Genomic DNA, 23676 nt, shown 5'->3' on the forward strand with positions numbered 1-23676 from the left:
CTTGGTGAGGGGAGCTGGTGGCGGTGGGGGGGTTAAGAATGGCACCCGGAATGAGACAAAGGGTGTTGAGGACGGAGGCGGGTGGTTGACACTAATCCTCTGAAACTAGGAGTGAATGAAAACCAAGAAGCAGCGACAGAGGGTGGGTCAGATAATGGAGGCGCGCGGGAGTTGATTTCAAAAATAATCCTGAAGATTATTGAGATTTTAAAAAATGGCAGCCAGGTTCACGTCCAGTTCCCAACTAAAACCTGAGCTGGCTGGGAATGAACTCCGCATGAGGAAAGTTATGTTAGTCACTGTGCTGTGTACCGAGCAGACGTTCACACACAGATGTATCGTTCGCCTCCAAGCTCTCATAAGTTTCAGCTCAGTTTTGACTCACTTCAGTTGAACTGCTGACCGAGGACCGGAGGAAGGGGGACGTCCTGGACACGTCACCCCTCACAGGCACACAGTCGAAGTCCCTCTGTAGCGTGAGCATAGCATTAACATGCCTGCCTTTCCTCGCAGAGCCTCTTCTTTAAGAAAAAAACTGATTCATTTTCTTAAAAACAATACGTCAAAAAAAAAAAATTCACTTCAACAGAAAGACATTTTATAATCAATAAGTCAATTCCAATATTAAGATTTAAAAAAAAAATCTGAAATATAATGCAGTAATTTATACATTTGTGTTGCCTTGGAAACTCTTTCTTGGAAACACTAAAAATATTGCCGAAGAATAGTAAAAAGTCAGCAAAAGCCAGTAAAACATGAAGTGAAAACCAGTCTAGTTTGTGGGTGTATCGTATAAAAACAAGTGAATATTCTTCGGGTAAAGTGTCATATATTTAGGTTCAATCGTAGCGGCTTTAAATAAATACTTATTTATTTTCATATCTATTATTTCTAACCGCAACCAACCCTCTGTTTTAAAAGATCCAAACCCCCAATCGACAAACCACTAATTCCTCCTGTTTGTGTTCAGCATTGACATTTCTTCCAAAACTTTATTTTAAATTATTATTGTCACAATCAGCATACACTTATTATTTCTCATGATTAAATATTATTTGATAAGCAATATAAATTTCTCAACATAATACAGAACCTCATCGAGCGGCTTCTACTGAGGTAAAAGACTCCCGATCCGAACGGAGGAAGGATACAAACGTCGGAGCTATAGCGTTATACTTTATGGGATTTCGTTTCTACTGAGCGTCTGTACAGCGGCCACATTTACAAGGGGACAATGGAGTCTTTGTTCTGGTTGTTTACGGGCGTCATGACGACCGGAGGTGGTAGATGTGTCCCTGAGGCGTCCACCTCTGGTGCTAGTCCCATCCCGGAATGATGGTTTCAAAGAGTCGGTGCTCTTACGAGATGCCATAGTTGTTGTAGTACGCCGCCGTGGCATCCGCTAGCACTGAGATCAGACTTGTCTCTGTGCTGCTGCTGGGACAGGTGGACGACACCTGGATGTGTCCGGAGACGGTCACGCCGCCGCTCTGCTCCTGGTGGAATCCTCCACTAGTGGAGTTTAAGTACTGGTCGAACTCGTTGCGGTCCACCTCGGCCAGCAGCTCCGCCTGACTCAGCTGGTCCAGGGTCTCAAGGTGAGCCTGGGACTCGGGCGGCGGCGAGAGCTGACCCAGGTGCCCCTGGTGGACACCGTGGTGAATCTGTGGGAAAGACTGGGCGCTGTAGTAGGACAGTGAGTTGCTGGGGTGAAGTCCATTTGTCCCCCCGGACATGTGAGAGATGTGCCCCAGCTGAGGACCACTGCAGTGGATTTGGGTCTGAGAGTAGTCCAAGTGATACGGGGGCGGGCTCCCCATGTGAGTCTGGTGGTGCTCATCGGGACAGGAAGCGGAGGACGAGCAGGAGCTTCCGGAGTAATAAGAGGGGGGGACGTGCTCGTGGTCCACGGCGTCTAAGGGGGACATCTCCGGCGGGGTGGGCAGGCCGTACGGGTACGTGTCGAAGCTGCTGCTGGAAGTCGGGGGGTCTCGGAAGCTTCTGACGCCGGGAAGAGCCGGGCTGGGGTTGGAGAAGCCTTCGCCTGGGCCGCTCTCGTCCTTGTCCAGGGGGTGACTAAAAGCGCGGTCCGACATTCCGTTCTGGTCCGGGGTCAGGCCGCCCAGGAGGAAGCCAGGGTCCACGCGCTTACAGATGCGCTTCAGCTGCTTCTTCCGGCGAGGGCGATACTTGTAGTTGGGGTAGTCCTGCATGTGCTGCACCCTCAGCCGCTCGGCCTCCTCCACGTATGGTCTCTTCTGAGGGGGGGTCAGGGCCTTCCAGGACTTCCCTGTCAGCAAAACAACCGCACGTCTTTCATACATGCATTCCATTTAGTACGAATAAACATCAGTCTAATTTAGGTCAAATCGAAAATAATATTCTACTGACTCATCTGATAATACTACACTACTAAATCCATCAAACTTGTGTTACTGTTACCTATCGATATTTATTATTTAGGAACATTTTTTTCCCCATCAAAACCACTGATTCGATTTTAGAATATTGGCTGTTATTTAAAACATTCTCAAAGAGTCAGAAACTGACTTCATCAATCTTTTTCACGGATTCTAAATGCGCGTCATTTAACTTTCGGTATTTGTTTGAAAATGGAGCAAAATGTTTGAGTTTCAGTCCGCCCCAAAATATCATGGTTTCAAAGTCGCAACCTAAAAATGCAGTTATTTTAATTTAAACAAACAAACCAAAAACATTGAGGCTTGTACAATCCCGAGTTTATTATAGTGGGATTTTATTTCACATTTTATTTGTCTTTGAAAACCCCGGATGAATCAGATTTTAACTTTTTTTCGAACTTTAGCGAAGGCCTCCCGTAAACACCCGAGCGCTCGCGGGGGAAACAGTTGTAATAAAATCGTAATGATAATAATTCTCTCACCGAGCATCTTGCTGAGTTCGGCGTTGTGAAGGTCCGGGTTCTGGACGGCGAGTCGTTTCCTCTCGTCTTTGGCCCAGACCATGAAGGCGTTCATGGGCCGCCTGATGCGCGGCTCCGGCGGCTTGTCCACGGAGCTGCGGTGCGGCCCCGGACCCTCCACCAGGTCCCCATCTCTGGAGGGACACTCGAAGGACTCGGGCCAGGACGAGTAGGCGCTGATGAGAGCGGCCATCTGCGCTCCGAAAACTTTTGGACAACTTGTGAGGAGAAAGTGAAGTCCCGGTTTTGGAGTCAGGTGCGGAGCGGTTTGGGTTCTGGCGGGTTCCAGCTGCGGCTCCTCCCTGCGTGGCTGAGGATGGAGTGTTTGTTGGCGGATGCAGAAGCGCTTTATATTTGAGGAGCAGAACCCCCGCAGGACCGTGGGCTCCTCCTCACATCCACACAGAGGGAGCAGCGTGGAACCAACATCTGGACTCAAGTCAAGTCACTCCGACTTCATTTTATATATATATATATATATATATATATATATACACACTATATTCACATTTTTTTCCTGAATATAAACGTATACGTCTATTACTTTTTATTTACACAGAATAGATGTGTTCAAAAAGAGCAACGGTCCTTTTAGAGTTTATTTTTCAGGATTGTACCGTTATCTTCACATTTGTGGCAACACATAATGTTGGCTTTAGATGCCAAAACATTAGCATTCATTGTGAAACACTGAACTGTTGGTTGAGGTTCCCAGAAGCAAAGTACAAACAGTTGAATGGATTCCCAGTTGGTTACAGTTGGCACTACTTTCAGCGTGGACCACAGAAATACCTGAAGACAAGAACCAAGCTAACCAAGCTTTGTGTTCCACAGGTCGAGGTAGCTCACGACCCCAGACTTTTCGGCAGGTGTGTAGCTGCGGCGATGAGGAAACACAAGGAGGAAAGGTAAGAGAATCACTTAAGTGTGCAGGAAAGATAGTTCAACTCACGTCACAGCGCCAACCTGAGGTCTGAGGTGAGGTATTCAGGTGCTGTCCAAAACATTTTTCCTACTGCTGATTCATCATTCAGCTCAAACTATGATCAGATTTTCAGGGCACTTGATGGTCAGTGTCTTACCCCCTGCTCGTGACTATTATTACAGATGTTTTGAAATCTCACTAAAGAAACATAGATGAACCAACCAAACTTTGAAAAAATTTACCCTTTAATTCCTGCTCATCGGGTTTGTTGATGGTCCTATAACTACGATGGGAAATTTGGGATTTTTATCGAGAAATAAATGACATGCTTACAGTATATCAAGGGAACATTTTCCAGGGATTCATGTAAACTAGAAATATAGAAGCGGGTCAATAGAAACAAAACTCACCAGGAGTGAAAATCTGTTTACACTGTGAAGCTGAAGTACTTGGATGCTAGGTAGTTAATGTGAGAGAGTGGGCGTGTGTTCACCGCTTCATGTGAGCTCACGATGTTTGAGGAGCGTTGTGTCGGTCAAGATTCTACAGAGGAACGTTTCCTCTTCTGACTCACCAGCCGCAGCTCTCACCTGCTCTGGAGGGACGTTCACACTGCGGAAGAGACTTCAAAACAAATCTCTCAAATGCGACCATGGTATGTTTTTTAATGTTTCATACCATGATTTAAGAATATTACAATAACTGAAAAAAAAGTTCAATGACAAAGGCAGCAGACATCCATCTTGTACTAGCTTGGAATTCATAAGGCATCTCTGACACAATTCAGGTGCTTCCAACAAACCTTATTTCATGTTTAACTCTATTAAAAAACGTCAACATTGGCGTTCGGCAACTCCCAAAACACAGCTGATTAAAAAAAAAAAAAAAAAAAAAAAAAGTTCATCCAACAACCCAAAACCCAGGCACCTATCTGTGTGTGTGTGTGTTCCTGTCAGTCAGGAGGACAAAGAATGCGTTCATGAAATGAGTCCTGAACAGCAGTGAAACCCTGAAACAGATGCGATGCTGCTACTGTGGTGATCTTCTCCTACACCTCATCACTCGTCTCCTCTCTGCTTTTCTTCTTCTTCTTCTTCTTCTTCTTCTTCTTCTTCTTCTTGGACTTTTCTGTCAGGCTCCCAGTCAGTTCATGTCCATTCATCTGCTCATTCATGTTTTCTTTTTGCTTCTTTTTCTTCTTCTTCTTGGATGGAGGCGCCTCGTCACAATTCTCCTCCACACCAGAGGTAGTGCAAGAGATTTCAGTCGCAGTGTCATCTTCGTTTTTTCTTCGTTTCTTCTTTTTCTTGGAAGGCTGCTCATCTTCGGCAATAACCTGACCACGGCTGTCCTCAGTTCCTTCCACCTCAACAGCCTCTGTCCTCTTCTTTTTCTTCTTCTTCTTCTTGGGCTCATCTGGTTCAGGATCAGAGGTCTGGACGGGACTCGAGGCTTCAGATGGAGCCCCCTCTGCTCGAGCTTTCTTCAGGCTGGCCATCCTCTGGGCAAAGTACTCCTGCATGGTGAGCGTGCTGGTCACGGTCTTGGTGATGGACTCGGTGTCTGCCGGCGTCTCTTCCTCACACGGGGAGTCTCTGCTGCCGCCCTCCTGGTCACACAGGGAAAAGACAGAAGCGGATTACCATCAGGGAAAGTGCACAGGAATGGGCAGCAGACAATGGTGGCCGTCCGTCAGCACCGTGTTAGAGGGGAAGATGGAGAGGATTTCGGCAGCTGGAGAAGGATGCTGCGGTGACAATAAGTGTGAAAGGATCCACTTGAAATAGCTCCTCTGTCATTTATCATGCTTCTCAAACACTGCAGTTATGGCTTGTTGTTTCAGTTGTGACTCTTACTGAGGGAAACTGCAGCCACTAGATAACAACCACGAATTAACCAAGTGCCAAGTTTGGTAAACAGATTAGAGGCACCAGCCCCAGTTCACAATATTAAAGTAAATGTTTCCCTTTCAAATTTAGAGTTGAAATTCGTCCGGTGACAGAGAAAATGAGCCTTTGCTTTTCAAGATGACATCCATTAGGATATGAGGGAGACAGATCGTACATATATCGCAAAACTAGACGTTCTACATTCATTTCACACGGAAAAAGAATTGTAACGCTTCTTTGGCTACAAGCCATTACAAATGTCACCATGCTAGCTTGACTGCAACAGACTCAACTGAACACAGTGCGACATGTGACAGCTGGAATCTCAAAGGTCAAAAGTGCAGATTTTAATATTTCCTTTTTGGAAGAATCCCCATAAACCGCCAGTGTTTGTGTGTGCGAATGCCACATGGCACGGAAACTAACACTGACCATTATTCGTGATCAAATATCCGTGTTTTAAGAAACCAATATGGCTGCCCACGGCTCACAAGGGGTCATGCAATGACAATTTAGCAACAGGACTAGAAGCTTCATGTTCATGTCAGGTCTAAGGGAAGGGGGCGGAGCCAGAGATGCCAGCAGCAGGAATCATAAAAACATGTTTAGTGTAAACTGAATGATGCTATTTCTAGAAATGTATAGTGTATCTTTTGGATGACCGGCTGCGGCTGATGGATATGGATTTTTCAGGCAAATGAGCTTCACGATGCCCAACTAATCTAGTCACATTAGAGCAATGAAATCACAGGCGTTTACATCAAATTGTGTCCGAGCTCCGCCACCATAGCCAGTCTCTGCTGCTGCTCCCCTGTGTCGCTGTGGAGGCGGAGCTCTGGACACGCAGCAAAAACAGCCCAATGAGCGCTTTATGGCAAATAAAACTGTTTCTTTCGTCTGGGTCTGATGTGAAGTTCAGAAGTGATCCAAATGAGGCTTATGAATACATAAAATGATTTCACTACTGAGTGGGCGTGGCTTATATTCTAGAGCAGTGTTTTCCAACCTTTTTCAATCCACGGCACCCTTGGTTCATTGAAAAAATCCCAAGGCTCACCACCAAAAGAACCTGGGCCAAAGCGCACTTGTGCTTAAAGTCCTGTATAAATTCCCATTCACTTGTGAAAAACTGTAGCTACTGACACTCGCTTGTCATTTTGCCAGGCTAGTTGCAGAAACAAATTGCAGAAAATGTATTAGTTTCAAATGTGTCCAGAAAGGGGCGGGCAATATGGAGAAACATATTATGATTTATTTATGTATTTACTTGCTTTAAATTACTGTTTGGATTCTATCACTTCTCTTTTGCATGACTTTCCAGACAAATCCTTAGCATTCCTTGCCTGGACTTGCTTCATAAAAACAACTGTTCTTTCTCTCTTAACATTTTGGAGTGCATTTATTTAGTTGTGCATTTAGTTTTTCCCCAACTTTTAAACCACAAAGCAAACTTTGACAGTCCATGAGTACCAAAGTTTTGAAGTGAGACATGACATTAGCTCCGACAGACAGTCTTTGGCGTGGCGGGTCCGACAAGGATCCCTCCCTCCCTGCTGTTTTTAAAGCTGATGCGCCTCTAACTTGACCACACACTTTCACCACAGAACCATGAAGTTGTGCATGTGAGCGTCTTCTTCTCTGCGAGTGTGTGGGAAGAGGAGCGCCGCGCACCACAGCAGCGCTGCTTTGACTGACGGACAGATCAGCGCATCAACACACTGCAGCTCAACAATAGAGTGGATAGAAAGAGTGTCGTGTTCTAGAACACTCTACAGTCTAGAAATTATGGGCTTACCCCACTGCTGAGTTGCATCACGGACCCTGAGCAGGTGATACTTCTGGCTTCTCATAGACTCTGTTAACAAGTGGGCCAATTACAAACCCTCCCCATGATCACTCAGCATCACGGGAAGTGTCCTTTAAAGTTGAGGCCCATGCCTGAAATTCCAACTTCACCCCGAACACTGGATTTGACACCTCGCCGCCACGTCCCATTTGTCTTCATTTACCTAATAGCCTACTCAATGCATAATGATTGGTGTGGAAGAATGCAGACCTTCCTCCAGAGAGTGGCTCCAAACAATGCGAGTGCAGGGATGGCAGAGCGGATGGCATTTTTCACAGCCTGCGGGAAGTTTAAGCCACGACGGGACGACCTCCATGTTTGGCCTTTAAGCTTCTATATTCAGATTAGACCATTCGAGTCGATGAGGTCTAAAGTGATGTGCCGCTCAAACAATGTGAACAAGACGCCGGGGACCCAACTGGAGTCAAGAGGAAACCATCTTGTGTGTATTCATTCATTCATACATATTTTCACTTATTCTGAGTGATGCAAAGCGTCTTGTGGGCCGTGTGAGACCAAGCACCCGACAGGCTATTAGTCTTGTCCCACAAAAAAGCTCATGAAGTCGATTTTCCACCATGAGGGGAAGGCCCATTGTTTTTTCCAGCTCGATATATTGATTCATATGGAAAAAATGAACATGAAGAAAATGGACGACGGACATGTTAAAGGTCCCCGTTGAATAACTAGAATTTGGGCTGGGTTTTGGGCCTCGTCGCAAATGCTGACTCAGGTTATGGCTACTAGACTTGAACCAACTCTCTACTTTTCAACACTGTCGTACTTGCATTTGTAGACTTTTAAAGTGCCAAAAAACATTGACTCCGACAGTCTCTGAGCATCAAGCGTGACATCACCCTGTAGCAGCTATACAACTATACAACTGATATATTGTAGGTTCGTTCTCCCCCAAAAAAGCAACCACTTTGCAATAGAAGTCGAAGTTATTGGAAACCCGAATGGTGCGGATGTTTGTTGCTGTAATGGAGTGGTTCACGCTTCATTCTGCTGTAGTTGTTTTTGGACAGATGACCGACTTGATCGCCGGCGGGGGAGACGGTAAGTCAAATGACCCTTTCATACGGATCAAAGCGGGACCTTTAAATATATGATAAATATTTGAGCTTAAAACAACCCATTAATGGACTACTGCATGGCTGTTGACTCTTCGACAAATCCAGCTCATATACTGCTTGATAGCCACCAGATGACATGACAACAAACTTCTGAGGCCTCATTGAGCCCAGTCGGCCACAAACACGGATGATGCCGCCCTCAAGGTGAGGAACCATTAAATCAAACTTTCCAACTTCCCAGAGAAAATCTATATGCACCGTTACTGCACAATGGCTTCCTCACTGCTCGCCGGAGCTTAGAGCTGACAGTGCCAAACAACATGTAACTGGGATTTGGGAAGATGGCTGGGGGCCACTTTAGAACTGCCTGTGAAATTACTCTCAGGAGAGCGAGCCTGGGGTGGATGAGCAGAAACGTCTCCTTCATCAGTGAAACTGGCTGCTACTTGGGATGGGGTTCAGCCTGGGGATCTCCATTAGAGTTTGATCCAACACAAGTGCTGCGCAGAGCACACCGCCAACACACACACACTCACACCAGGAGACCGACGTTCAGCTCGCCGAACACAAGCCTCAGACGAGAGCTGAAGGTGCACAGAGAAGAGCTGTTAAAATGATGTGGATAACCACTGAAATTAAGACAAAACAGACAATTGTCACACTTACTTACTGACAATATAAACTCATCTTTTAATCGCTGCTTGTTTTTGAACTGCGGGAGCAAACCCGAGTGCCCGACCCATGCAGGTATGGTCCGAACACAAACCTTACTCAGAAAAGACCTGTACAATGCTGAAAATAATAACACACTTGATTTGATTCCATTTTTACACAGTTGATTCTAAATGACTAGTGAGAGTAAGGGGCAATAGTCATTAGGACTAAAGTTTAAAGAGCACACCGTCTCCCCCTCCTCCTCCAAAGACCCAGAACCCCAGGAAAAGGATGCGCTCGGCGAGCAGTGTGCAGGTCTGAGATAAGACTCCTTCGGCAGAGGAGCAGTCTGGCTGGCTATCGGGCTCTTCCTGCAACCCAGCGCTCCCCTTGGCGGGGGACGGGGCTGGGCAGGGAACACAGGGAGGGTCCGCAGAGGGGCCCAGAGAGGAAAATAAAAAGGAAGGCATTCAACAGGCCGCCTCCTTCAAGACACTCCAGTTCTATCAGCAGCCGCTAATGGAGCCGGTAGCAGCCAGGAGACGCGAGTCAAGGTGCCAGGACAGTGAGCCCAGAACATTCAGGAGGAAGGTCCTCCAGGCCAACTATTGGTGGAGACTTCAGGAGTTAGGGAGACCAACCAAAATCCTCCAATACAACGGCAAAGAAAAGTTTGTTGTTAAAGTTACAGGTAACTGAGAGTTAAGTAAGTAGGTAAGTATGAGCGCAGAACTGCGAGAAAACTTGAGATGCTGAGAGGGAAACTAGTAATATGATACACCAATCGTGGCTTTTGGTCAGTCATATTCATCCATTAGCAAAGCCAAAAGGAGACAGGAAACAGCATTTAGCATGCTAAATTGCGGCACCATTGGTTAGATTCAAAAACAGTCCATGACTCACTTTTTTTCTTTACTCTGGCGATGAAATATTTCTCACAAATTACTAGAAATTGACTATGACCTCTGACTTTCCTAGTGAGGGCATAGTGACACGTCAAATGATCTGAGCACATTTCACTTTTTAAAGGTTGAATGTGTGCGTTGTGTGTTTGTCTTTAAAATGTTTAATTTCTTTTTCCTTTTATTCCAAATACATACATTTGCTGTGTTCATTTTGCTGAGAAGAACTTTATTTACTTCTTTCAAACTAAAAGATAAACCACCAACAAAGCAACACATCAAATTTTAATTCTTTTGTCCAATAAATTTTGCTTTATCAAAGCAGATGTGAATAAACGCTTCGATGTCTACAGGGTACAACAAAACTGCTGTAAAATGTCTTGCATGAAATGTAAGTAGCCATTTTCTCCTTTGTCCATTTGTCACTTCCTGAAACCTTTCCCACTAAGATTCAACATGGATTATACTCCCCACGCTGAGGTCGTTTAAGTGCACGCAAAGAATTGGATATTTAGAAAAATAAATGGCATTTCGGGCTTCGTCCATTTCCCATGTTAATAAGCAGCTAATGAAGCCGCCGTTGCTCATTTATTCCTCAAAAAGTGCCCGTCTGCATTACCTGCTTCTCTCCCCTTCTAATTATTCCTATGGAATATTGCTGGGGTCTGTAATGGCGCCCTCATTGTCCTGCCACAATAATAAATTTGGCGATACCCGAGGTCTATGGATCAGGCCCTGATTAGCCAGCTGTCCGTCCCTGATGAGCGCGCGGGTCCGGCCCGCCATCCTTCATGGGCCTGACGTGGGTGGACAGTAGAGCAGCCGAATATTTCTCAATGGTAAATAAGCTTCCCGTCGATTTCACACCTATATCGACTCTCGAGTCGGTTTTCATTCCCCCCGGCTCCAGTGGAGAAAGTTCAGCGGTGTTTAGTGCCACACAAAGTGTTGGTTGTTTGTGAGTGAATTATACAGAAAACAGGTTTTGAAAAATAGTACTTTGAGTTCAGCTGGGGAACGTTTATCATGTGCAGCTAATGCAGTGGGAATTATGCATGCAGGCTCGACTGTTTAACATCGCACATACCAGCGGGCCGCGGCCCCTCCAGGTACCGTGAGGGGGCTGATCCTGCGATTACTTTCTCTGGAGGTGATTTATTAAGATTAAAAAGCCAGTGATTAAACACTAGTCTGAGGCGGTAAACAGCCGAGAAAGGCCGGGAGTCTTTGGGCGGTTTGCTTCAGCAGGCAGTAATTACCCGGACTGGTGTCTTTCAGCTGAGACCAGTAGCTAAGAGACGGACGCGGCTTTTCTTTTTTGTTCCCCGGTAATCTGGACGTGTCAGGGAGCTGGCACGTCCTGGAGGGAGCCGTCCACACGACTGCCAGGGAGGTGTGAGGAGGCAGGATGGAGAGGGACCAGGGCCGGTCAGGAGGAATTCAAAAGTAAACAAGCGTAAAAGAAAGTAAAAGATGTCACTTTGGGAAGCATCCTGTCGACTCGCGGTGAGGATATTTACAGTGATATATCAGTATAAGGATTTAAGTGGGGACTGGAGGGAAAACATGGCTGCTAGTTTAAAATTGCTATAGATAACACTGTTCTGCAGGCATTATATCAAAGTTTAAATATTTTCCTGTGTTACATTTGTTCAAATATTTTGGATGTTGAGAGTATATCACCAGGGTCTTTGTTTCTGCCAATACTTCTGATTTAAAAACAAGATATACATTATAAAAACAAGGTAGTAAATGCCAGCTTGTGAATCATTAAATTGACTGGACATATGTGGCATATACCCAAAAGATCCCAGCTGAACAGAAATCTACTTAGTGCACTGTCAGCGTAATGCCAGAGCTCCGCCCATTGGCGGCTTCTCTGCCAAAAAACCAAGGCCCTGAACAACCCTGCCCCATATCCCTGCTGATGAGGGTACCGGGGGAGCCCCTGCTGACTGGCTATCCTTCATGTGGACGACGCGTGGGCAGAGAAAACGCGCAACAGGTGCCACCCGACGAGGCCGGGTTGTTGGCCTTTTGTGGCAGAGCGGGAGTGGGAGTGGGAGAGGCCGCCGGGGTCATGCTGACCTGAAAACACCAGGCACCACACCGACCGTCTGACGGGACCAGTCAGAGATCAGAACCAGACTCAAGACAAGTCATTTTATCATGTCTCGGATTGCATGACTGAACCGGCACTGCTGTCATTAAGATATAAGTATTAAATCACCGCAGTAAAAAACAGTTTGTCATTCCAAACACCTGAGAGACAACAGTAATAACTGCGTGTTAATGGCTGATATATGGAACTTTATTTGCCCCAGTTGCAGAAAGCCAGATGATCTGAATAGTCATTGACAGGTTATCGAAGAAAGCATAACAAAACAAGATCATTGCAAGGAAACTCCGAGGACGTCAGGCCGACAGGAAGCCAGCGGGAGAAATAAAACTGTAGCTTGTTTCCACCTCTCAACTGAGCTGGCGGCTTTAAAAAATGACTATCTTTTGTTGATGTATGAATCGGCGGGGAGTCTATTTATCAGCGGGCCCTCTGCGGTCGCCCGCCTGGGTCCCTCAAGTCACAAGCTGCGTCGCTCCCCTTTGACTGATTAATTAGCCAATCAGAGGACATTTTTCACTGGGCGGCAGAGTGGTTTATTTCAGCTAATGCCGGGCTCTCCAGCACAGGCCCGTTGGAGCCTCGTCGGCTTTTTCGTCCGGCCGGCGCGGCCGGGCAGAAGGGCAAGGTAGATAAATCAAGCATGGGCCGGCCCTCCGTGCTGCTCCCCTAACTAAACCCCCTGAGAAGGGCAGGGAGAGAGTGGAGGAAGGAAAGGGGGACGTAGAACGGCCAGGGGCACTGCTCGCCCGCCGATAAGCAAAGGGAGCGCAAGGCTGCCAAAGTGCCTTCATTTAAAAGTGGCCGGGGCTTTTTGATACGTCGGAAGAGGAGGCCTGTCGTTTGTCATGCCGTGAGTAATTGTGTGGAGCGTCACAAGAGGAGGTGGGAGATGGAGAGGGCTTGCAAGCGTGGGATGGGTGATGGATCACAGAGCACTGCAGATGGACAGGTGTTTGACTGCAACTCCAAGGGGTTCAGGGGGAGCTGTGACTCTGGGACACTAGGCTGAGGCTGAAGAGGAGCGTTAACTTGGGGGCTTTTCACGCTGCAGGTTCTGTCTCGGGTGGCCTGAGTCCGATTTGCTCCCTGCTGTGCAGCCTTGCACCTCAGGCGATGTTCCTTTTTTGCTGCTCAGTTGGCGGGGCTCTGCGCAAAGTAACTGGTTTGTGACCCACGACGAAACGCGTCTTGAGGAAGTCGTCATTAGCCGCAACAACCTATTTGACCGCCTTATTTCTCTGTCACTTCTCAGCACCACGAGTCGTCATCACCTCAGATATTAACTGATGACGGAGCTCTGCCACGCTGTAAGTGGCGTCTCATAGCCAAAACTTAACATGAAAGAGTATTGTCATGTTTATTTTACAAGGAAATAGTGGAAACAAGCTGCTTAATACGGAGCGTCTTGTTTGATCCACGCTGCTCTCACAACACCTTGAACACAGTGAGAGAGATTACTGACCATCAACAAGATTTTAATCATTTAAGTACAGATCCAGACGTCAGAACTGATCAATGAATAGTCTGGTGATCCTCAGTAACTTGGGAAAAATCTGCATCTTTCCTCTTAGCTGTCCTCATGCAGGCAGCTGCGCTGCAGCCACATCACAGCAGTGAAAACAGTTACTGTAGAGCGCGGCATTATTCGTTTAAGCAAATCTGTCAATAAAATGGTGTTTATCTGCCAAATAAAGGCGAAAACGCGAGTTATCAAAACACCTGCACATATCGCCAGTCCCGGACTGCTGCACTCCTGTTCTCGAGGGCAATTTTCAATGTCAATCAGACCCTTTACTGCCCGGCATTTATCATGTTTGTGTGGAGTCACGCTGTACACGTGGTTTCCGGCATCTAGCACCGCCTGAGGCGAGAAACTCACCACACGCTGAGATTGCAGGTCTCCAGCCGGGATCAAGTCCATGGACAAAACCCGACTCACTTGTGATCACATCTCTGACTTCTGAGCCGAAAGAGCTTTGTCTCGAGACAGAACCCGCAGTGTGAAAGCGCCCTTAAAGATACTACGGTGGAGACTGTTTGACAAAAGAATATAAACCTATCAAGAGGAAACCATGCCTCACAAGTTCATTACCGCTTCATGACCATACAAAAACAAATAAAGTTTCCACTGCAATGTCACGGCAGGGTTTTGAGAAAACTGCGATCAAAGTTCTTTTTATTCCCATAAATTTCAGCATAATCACAGCACTACAACTGACACCAATTCAGATCAGACTTTCACTGAACCTATCTAGTGGGGCACCTTGACCAAGGGACAATTACACAAACTAAACAGGATTTCATAGATCAACACCAGTTAATGACCCAGAAGGGTCGACTGCAACTGTGAGCCAACATGACCGTTAGCTAACAGATACAACAGTCAAATGTTCTCTGCCTGGACTCAGTTTCCTGTCGACGATGCGGCGACAAGAATGTACACATTCGGAACAAAGCCAAGAAACAGGATTACACAGAAGATGAAAACCTGTCCTGTGCAGGCATTAGTCACCGTTCCATGTATGTCCTCTGTTCACAGCCACAGCTGTCTTTGAAGAAGAGAATCATGAGGGGCAGACTAATGTGTGTGTGCAGGCCCGTCGGTGTTTCAGCAAGCGTTGTGCGACGCGATAAGAAGCAGGCAGGAAGCACATCACTGCAGAGGAAGGAAAACCCCAGCAGTGAGTGACTGCTGGAGGAGACAACAGAGGGTTCCAGGTTCTGGAAGATCTGTGTCCACTGAATGGCTGGGAAGGGGCGAGCCAGATTTGAAGAACTTCAGCGCTCCCTACAAGTTTAGCCCTCGACTGCTGCTACAAGCCTCCGCCTCGATCACTTCCCAGCAGCCTTAGATGTTCCCAGGCTGCAACACTGGGGCTCGCGGGAGGCCATTGTCATTGTGTTCAGTGTTTTCGATATGGTCAATGGTGTCCCTTCTGGCTGAAAAATAACAACCCATAACCAAACGATTAGGAGGAAAAGAGACGCTGCATATTGCTTGCATTTCCAATGAGAATCAGCTGGGGAGCCGCAGCTATTGTCATGCTAAGTCCCAGCACCTGTGGGACGACCCAGAGGATTATTTTCTTCCTCTCTTGGACAATTTATGGATTTTAAGTTGCCAATTTAACATGCAATCTTCAGGGCCGGTTATTGGGGAGGCCTTTTTCTTTTCTCTCCATCCAAGGATACGTTTCAAACAGAAGCTCCGCATGAGATCAACTAACAAATGTAGAGCGAGGTCGGTTAGCTCAATCAAAAAGCGAAACAGGTGTTCCGTTCTGGTGCCAGAGGTCAAGTTAGAGTCATTTAATCCAGGGGTTGATACTTCATCAACCCGGCAACACAGCGATGTTTGGGGGCAAAACTTTTTTGCAAGCGTCATCGTTTCAGTTTCACTTTAAGATTTCGCCCACCTCAGACCCACTCTGCTTTCCCACTAATGTCCGCTGATGGCATGTGGAACTGCATGACGCGAGGCCTCCAGGACAGACATGAAGAAGAAGGTGTGAAGGAGGGTAAAAGAGAAAATCCCTTAACTGGATTTAGGTGTTCGCCCTGCCACCAGCAGCCTACTGGCAGTGTTAAAAGCGCCATGCTTTGGACAGGGCTAATCTAAGGCCACGGGCTGCACATGAGTGAAGCCCTGAACTTGCAAAAAAAACCTGAGCACAGCAGGTCTGGGAGGCAGCAGTGCCAGTGGTCATCCCTAATTACCAAGAGCGAGGCGGATCAGCTCCAGCCACCTGGCCAGGGGTGTGCCATGTCCTCCTCTTGATATCACACGCCTGCCCTTTCATGACTGCGTGCTACACTCTTGGGACACAACTTTTGCATTTCACCGAAAGACTACACGTACAACCTCAGTTGAAATGATGTAGAAACATATCAGAAACTTTCAATGATTGTTACACTGACAAGGCGCTCTCTGTTCTGCAGCATCATGCCTTCTTAGCTCAAACTGCAGCACATAACCTCAGGAAAATGCATCTTGATCATCAGATCACCTTCTCACTAACCACGACACAGCACCTTTAAGATCATAACAATCATCATTTAAACATGACTCCTACAAGGATTTAAAAGGTCTCGACCATTGGCTCTACAAGGCCATGTGAGCTATATATGAAAAACACCACATACAATAATTACCTAGAAATAATTAGAAAATGAATAATGTCCTGTCGTACACCATGCCAGGCTGCTACATGCTGCGGTGCCAGACACCGGGGAAAAAAAAAAAAAAAAGCATCTGCTGGCCGTGGTCATAAGCACGGGTGGACGTAAGTCGCGCAGGTCGTAAGTCGGATGTTACTTGAACTTATTCAAAACAGTGCAAATTCATTTGTATATTAGAGACATTCTTTAATAAATAATATTTAGTATTATATATTTCGAGGTTTCCAAATATCATCTAAAAAAAATAAAAAAATACTCTCCAACCAACATTATTCACAAGTAGTGGAAGAGAGAACATAATCTCTTGTTATTACCAAGTTCAATGATACATAGTACATACACATAGTGGTGTATCGTGGTTAGTCTCTTTCATCTATTGAACGTTGCCACTGCCAAGTCTTGAAATTCTTGGATTGAAGTCCTTTTGTTCTCTGACTAACATTGATGCATTAGATTACAGGAATTATAGTGATGGGCTAATGAGGCTTCATGAAACAGTGGCCTCATTTTCAGAGCTCAGTAGGGGGCATTGTTGGTATAAAAATGCGTTGAGGTTTCATTGAAATGGTTGTTCAAATGTAATGATTTTGAAAAATGAAATGTTAGCAACAAGCTAGCATAGTGCTGTGATAAAAGATTTCTGTAGGAACCCAAAGTTATACATCATGCTGACATCTTGTTTTTAAATAAAGCTGTGAATATTGCTAGAAATTGAATGGTAAACTTCAGACAAATATGAGTGTGCGGCTGTGGTGCGTCTCACCTGCTCAGAGTCTCTGGAGGATTTAGCTCTTTTGCCAAAAATGCAGTTGAGGTCCGTTTCACTTCGGGACGACAGATCTTTACCTACAAGGAAAATTGTTTCATCACTGTCACTGTATGATTTTTATTAGATTCATTTGGAAGAAAAAATGTTTCATGCAAACTGCAACACTATGTGACTGTCTCGTGGAGTGAAAAAGGGAGTTTGCTTCTCGCTGCAGGGATAAAACAGCAAAGAAAAACAAACAGGAGAGCAGGTCTTCTACACCACAAGCCCAGACGGCTGTTTTCAACACGGCCCCTCAAAGGCTCCTGGAGCAATGTCGCCTGTCTTGAGCCCGGGTTCTGTGCGTACAGCTGCATCCTCTTCCTTCAGCGGGGCTCTGATAACATTTGGTTATTTATTGCTCCAGAACCTCCACCTCACACACGCTCACCTTTCAAAGTGATTGCACATGCACGTCTGAGAAGCAACACCGAGAAGGAACCTTCAAAAGTCAAACAAACAAGACAAGATGGTGTTTGTTTTCTGAACTTGGGGTCAAAAGTCAAAATATAGCAAGAGTGGCCTCAGTGATGTTTGAAAGAGGAAGGAGCTGTCAAAATTGTTGGGCTTTCAGGTGAAAGTGCAGATAAAACTACTATGCTGTTGACTTGAGGGTTCCTGTGGCAGAGAGCCACCAGAGCAAACATGAACATGCCAACCTGAGCTGGAAATTATTATTCAGTATTTCCATTCCATCGTCCAAACCACCACAACTGCCCAAATTAGGAACCAAACCAGCATGAACGTTGAAAGGGATCATATATAACCCGAACGTTTAGTTTGATTTCATCATCACCTCATTCATAAATGATCCTCCAAGACCAAAGAGGAAGGAGAACAGCTGACGCCCACACGAGACACAACTGAAAACCTTCAGTACAACAGCAAAAATTGTGTAATTTTTATTCACTTGTCCATCAATATGTAGGAAAGCAACTTCAGATTAACAAACAGTTCCGCACTGTAAACATGCAGTTTCTTGCGGAAAGATTTTCCTCTTTGAGAAGAAGAGCAACCATACGGTGTTATTTTAGTGGTACGTGGTCGACGTTCTGAGTTAGTGACAAGCAACTAGACACGTTTTGGGCCCATTTTTTTGTTTTGGTTAGCCAGACTTTCATTAGATCATCATAGTAAATTCAATTAAAATACTGAAGACAAAGAAGCCAGAGCATTTTTGTGAGACAGTTAATCAGGTAAAGCAAGTTTACGACACATTTTCTATCAAATTCACATCCGGCAAGTCATACTCTGAAGCCTGACCGAGCTTTAAAAAAAGAGTTGGCTGTAAAATAACTCCAGTACTATTTCAATGCATACAAATAAACTAGATCGCTTCTAACGCAGTTGATATGGTGACCTACGAGGACTGGGATTTAAACTTTACCGTTTGAAAGGTGGTTTTCTCTCAAGCCAAGACCTTAAATTTAAGATTTTTACAGAAATGCTACGTGCTAAAATTACCCTCTAAATGACTGTATTAGCACTTTGGCTGATGTGAGAGTGAGTTTGACCCCTCTGCACTACAACCACCTTCATATGGTAACTGCACCTTCATGTGACCACAATAGAAAGACGAAGATACGCAAGGTCATATGGAAAACAAACATGACAATTCGATGGCGATCGAGAGATCAGTCGCTCTTGTTCTCTTTTTGTTCCACCAGTCTGGTTTGCAAAATATAAAACCTCTTTGGATAAAGGCCCAAGGAAGGGAAGGAAGCCAAGCACACTGAGCGAGGAATGAAGGGTTGCAGTTCAATTCTGTATCTACCGCCCTTGTAGCTCTGACAGTTGATAGATGGAGGCAGCAATTAAAAGTGGGTTACTGGTTTACGCTGCGGGCTTGGACCTAAGCTGCAGAGATTTTGGTACCTTTCCCCACAAACAAAGGCCATCAATCGTGTGTTCTGGCAGTGAGGGAGCCAGCCAGAACAGGATATCGATAAAAAGCAGCAGCGAGCAGAGGAGGAGGAGGAGGAGGAAGAAGAAGAAGGGGAGGACGGAGCGGCTGCTCAGGCTCCTTGAGAGGTTAGAAGTGAGGAGTGTTGGTGCACTCACCGCCGAGCCCTCAATTTAAAATGAAAATATTTCGAAACAAATAGTTAATGACAGTTTCAATGACTTTACTTTGTCGAAGGAGAGACGGACACTTTCACACCGTGAAGTGGTTTGTCCAGTGCTCCACGCTAAAGAGCAGAAGGCTACAACCGGTTGCTTGGAATTCATCAGTCTGTCAATCAACTAAACCAGGGGTCTCAAACTGGTCTTCAAAGGGCCACAGCGGGTGCAGGTTTTTGATCCAAACGAAGATTGAAATAGAAAACTATTTTTCACTTTTCCCATTTTTACTGAAGATGCATGTGACTACTTCAACTCAACAACCTGATTGTTAACCTTTGACCCCTGCAAGTGTTTGAGAGCAGGCGCACGCACGTTCTGATTCCCAAAAATATCAAAATCCTAGTGTTTGCTAAAATACATTCTATTGTGACTACTATCAAAAAAATGTTGTCCGAATATCTATGGCACAAGAATAATATCAAAAGAAGGGAACAAACTACACATATTCGATTTGGCGTGATTACAACACCGCACCGCAATCAAAATGTCAAAGAGCAGATTTTGTTTTGAGAGAAAACTTCTGCTTGACCTTTGAAGGAACAGAGCTGCGCGAGCAGCAGCGGACCGTTTCAACCTCTCATGTAACCAGCTTAGCAACACTAAATCTATTACCAAGCCTAAACTTGGAAGCGGTTGGAGAGGGAGGGGAGTTAGCAGTCCAGGCATGCAAGGAGGCCGCGCAGGACACTGGTTGCGGGGTTACTTTTGTTGGCATAAGAGATCAGAAACTTGAGACGCTCAATTAAAGCGCGACAAAAACAAATGGAAAACAGAACTCAAAACTAAAAATTAAAGAGGAAGGCTTGTCTCAGTTCAGCACATTGCACTTCTGCTCAACACATCACCATCGAATGACAGATGACAACCGCACATGGTGCCGAGATAGGAGGCTCCGCAGACGGGCCTTATCTGATCGGGTCGTCTCATAGGTCACCAGGTTCATGGGATATGCTCTTTTTTGGGGGGGGTTGAGAGAGGGGGGGTTAGAAAATGGACAAACCAAATGCCCCAAACAGGAAAAGGAAGTAGCTCTTGAATGACAACAAGTCTATTAGGCCCTTCCAGGTGAAGGCGAGTGTTTTTTTTTTTTTAATGGCTTGTTTTCCCAGCTCACTGACCCCATAAACAACGGTGATGCAGCATAATACTAATTGGTAATATCCAGTAGATTCATATTTTTTTTCCCCTAATATGTTTGCAAATCACTGTGAAGTGAGGCCTATGGAAGATCATCACGTCAGATCCAGAGACATAGACCGAGAGCAACCTCAGTTCTTTAGTTAATATGTTTGAGATTCACATAATGAGCCACAGCTGGTTTGGCACATGTGTTAGGGAAAACCACAACTGTAATATCCACCTGCTGTCTTTCATGTCGACTTGTAATCAAGTTTGAACTCCTCCCCCTCACCACCCGTGCCCTGGCCTTGACCAGCACATATTTACTTTCTTAAGTAGTGGGAATTAATAATCTTCCGTCACATGACCTGGACGACTGACATCAATGAAGCTGACCGAAGCAGGTCAGCGCCAAGAGCAGTCAGGTGGGAATGGGTTCATTGTTAAAGTGAGTCTGGGGGATATTTAGAAAGTACCTTTGGTGAACTTCATGTAGTGGACCCTCTTCTTGGACGTCTTGGACTTCTCCTCCAAGCTGAAGCTCCTCTGCTCTTCTGATTGGGCTTCTTCTCATAGAGGGAAACAATTACATATGGCATGCAATGAACTCTGGCTCCCTCTTCTGTTTCACTTCGGACATCAACCTAACAGAAGGTAGACTCATTGCTTTCACCATGAACACTGACAGTCAGGGCATTCCTTAAATAGCTTTCCATGTTATTTTACTTCACAAAAGGAATCCAAATTAAACTTTCATTCCTGAAGATGATCCAAATTGTTATCTGCTGGCTTTATTAAGGGAGACTTTTCTACAACCAAACTATAAACTTTTTAATCAACCAATGCCAAAGACAAATATAAACCTTGGATAATACATTATTCCAGGACAGTGATTCAACTCACCAGTGCTGCTGTTGTTCTGACCATGGCAGCTGTTCAGCTGGGCTAGAAGCTCATTAAAATCATCTTGGTGGGAGATCCAGTTGTCCTGTCAACACAATACAAATGGGCAATATGCTCCGCTAACATCGCAGATGCTAAACAGGTTAAAGGAAATGATCTTATGGCTAATAAACTACTGTTTTTCCTTACCTCATAACTGGCAGTGGCACCGAGACCATGGTTGTTGTTTTTAAGCTTGACTTTCAAATGATCCGTGCAGCCTTGTTCAGACTTCCCCAGACCCTTCACATGGAAAAGAAATGTTTTAGAAATACAATATTGTCTGTATCAGAAAGCACTTTACAAAACATACATCAGCCACAGCAACTTATGCCAGATATTATTTTGTCAATCAACTTTGAATACTGATAAACCAGAAACATTACTCGGTTCATTTGCAATAAAAAGAAATATTGCATTAAAGAATATAAAGTATCCAAGACCTGTGGTCATGCAATTGGACTCATACCTTGCCCTTGGACCAGCCCATTCGCTCCAGCATCTTCTGGCCGAATTTGGAGTCATCATTGCTCCAGGTGCTGTTCCTTGGATCCACAGACCACTTCTGTTTTCTCCGGGCTGAGAGCAGCATACATCAGAAATAAATAGAATACCAGTTGTTTAGTTGACGATTTGTTTACCTCGGAATACAAGAGCTCATGCGTCTATTTCGGGTTAAATAACAAATAGCAGCCGACGCTGTCTTTGTGTACATTTAACTATATTAAAAAGGTATTCTTAATGATGTGACACACACCGAGATAATCACAACAAACGTAATAAGAATTATGTTATGTCAAGGAAAACACGTGTTTACACCGGTAGCTAATGCTAACACCGTTTGAAGTTCTCTTCGGACTTTCAGGGTAAAATGTACTGTCCGCGAGCAGCTTTACTGAGACCTGCGGTGGAATAACCAAACATTGACAGTCAAGTAAACACTGACAGTATTTAAAATATCTTGAGTTTAAAGTGCTTACGTTCGGCAAGCATGGACATCCTGGGGTCCTCGGACAGCTTGATGGGTGTCCACCAAATGCCTGAATGAAATTGTAGACCTGGCGAGTTGCCTGTTGTAAAAAACACATGTGCCGCACGATTTTATCGCATGTTGTTGTGTGCGTTTTTTCTCTTTAATCTCGTAATGTTCTTTTAAAAATTCAGCTAACAACGCTGGTTAAAAAGATGACAATCTGCCACTAGAGCGCGCCAGAGTGCTTTAGAAGCCAGAAAGCGACGTATGTATTTGTTACGTAATTTACTAGAGATCAACGAAGTTGCTCGGAACAGAGTTGAACACGTTGTTCCGGGGAGAAATCACCAAAATCTTGCGAAGTTGGTGTACGGGGCTCAGATTACAACACAAGCGTGTAATATGCATTATTGAAATGATCATACCCAGCTGTTAAAGTCTTCAATCTCATGACAACTGTTAAACTTTATTTGACATTTCTATTTAATGTTATGTCCATTATCTCCTTCAACCACCATCTTTTTGATGCGTATTTATTCTAGTTGATTTTTTCCCCCAACTGGCTGTAATTATATGATGGTTACTGTACACAAGTACTAAGCAATTCAGCAGCATTTTTTGTCTCTCTGTTCAACAGTAGTAGTCATACTATGACTTATGAAAAAAGAAAAATGAGATGACTACATCTCCGATGTAGTGACGCTAAGAGATAAATTAAAATATGCAAAATGTCCAGAATCGCCGCTCAATACTGTTGGCAGCTTGAAAGAAAGATTTTATCAAAAATTGTTTTGATAAATCACCTTGTATTAGCCTGAGCCAGCTTTAATGTTTCAGCTCACACAAACCTTTTTTATAATTCTGAATTGACGACGTCGACCTTGTTTCAACTGCAATACAGTCAACATGCAGTTGATATTTATAAAGGGGAAGATTGAGATGGCAGTCTACGGATCGAGATCAGGTGACATCAGCTGACTGGTAATGTCAGACTCCAGCAGGTACAAATCCGCCCAGCGCCCAACTCAAACAGACGTTACATAATGTGGGAATGTTATTTCTTATCCGGATCTACATGATTTCATGATTGAGGAAAAACAGATATTGCATAAATGTGTCTGACACACTCAGGCTGATCACTGCAATATCAGTGAGACTCGAGTAAAGTGCTGAAGA

The 23676-nt window shown here is 45.0% G+C and overlaps 2 protein-coding genes across 2 annotated transcripts; both read right to left on the reverse strand.

Annotated features, from left to right (window-relative positions):
- Window positions 1-687: 687 nt before the first annotated feature.
- sox7 (SRY-box transcription factor 7) lies at window positions 688-3237 on the reverse strand. The gene is made up of 2 exons (XM_053843713.1): window positions 2903-3237; window positions 688-2290 (listed from the first exon to the last, which is right to left on the reverse strand). The coding sequence occupies exons 1-2, from the start codon at window positions 3132-3134 to the stop codon at window positions 1359-1361; spliced, it is 1164 nt and encodes a 387-aa protein (XP_053699688.1). The 5' UTR covers window positions 3135-3237; the 3' UTR covers window positions 688-1358.
- A 1277-nt stretch (window positions 3238-4514) lies between these two features.
- pinx1 (PIN2 (TERF1) interacting telomerase inhibitor 1) lies at window positions 4515-22581 on the reverse strand. The gene is made up of 7 exons (XM_053843714.1): window positions 22508-22581; window positions 21997-22106; window positions 21678-21770; window positions 21489-21573; window positions 21062-21151; window positions 17298-17380; window positions 4515-5475 (listed from the first exon to the last, which is right to left on the reverse strand). Exons 1-7 carry the CDS (start codon window positions 22524-22526, stop codon window positions 4915-4917), a joined length of 1041 nt encoding a protein of 346 aa, XP_053699689.1. The 5' UTR covers window positions 22527-22581; the 3' UTR covers window positions 4515-4914.
- Between the last annotated feature and the right edge of the window lie 1095 nt (window positions 22582-23676).

This window comes from Synchiropus splendidus, chromosome 15, assembly GCF_027744825.2.
Source record: "Synchiropus splendidus isolate RoL2022-P1 chromosome 15, RoL_Sspl_1.0, whole genome shotgun sequence".
NCBI classification, from domain to species: domain Eukaryota; kingdom Metazoa; phylum Chordata; class Actinopteri; order Syngnathiformes; family Callionymidae; genus Synchiropus; species Synchiropus splendidus.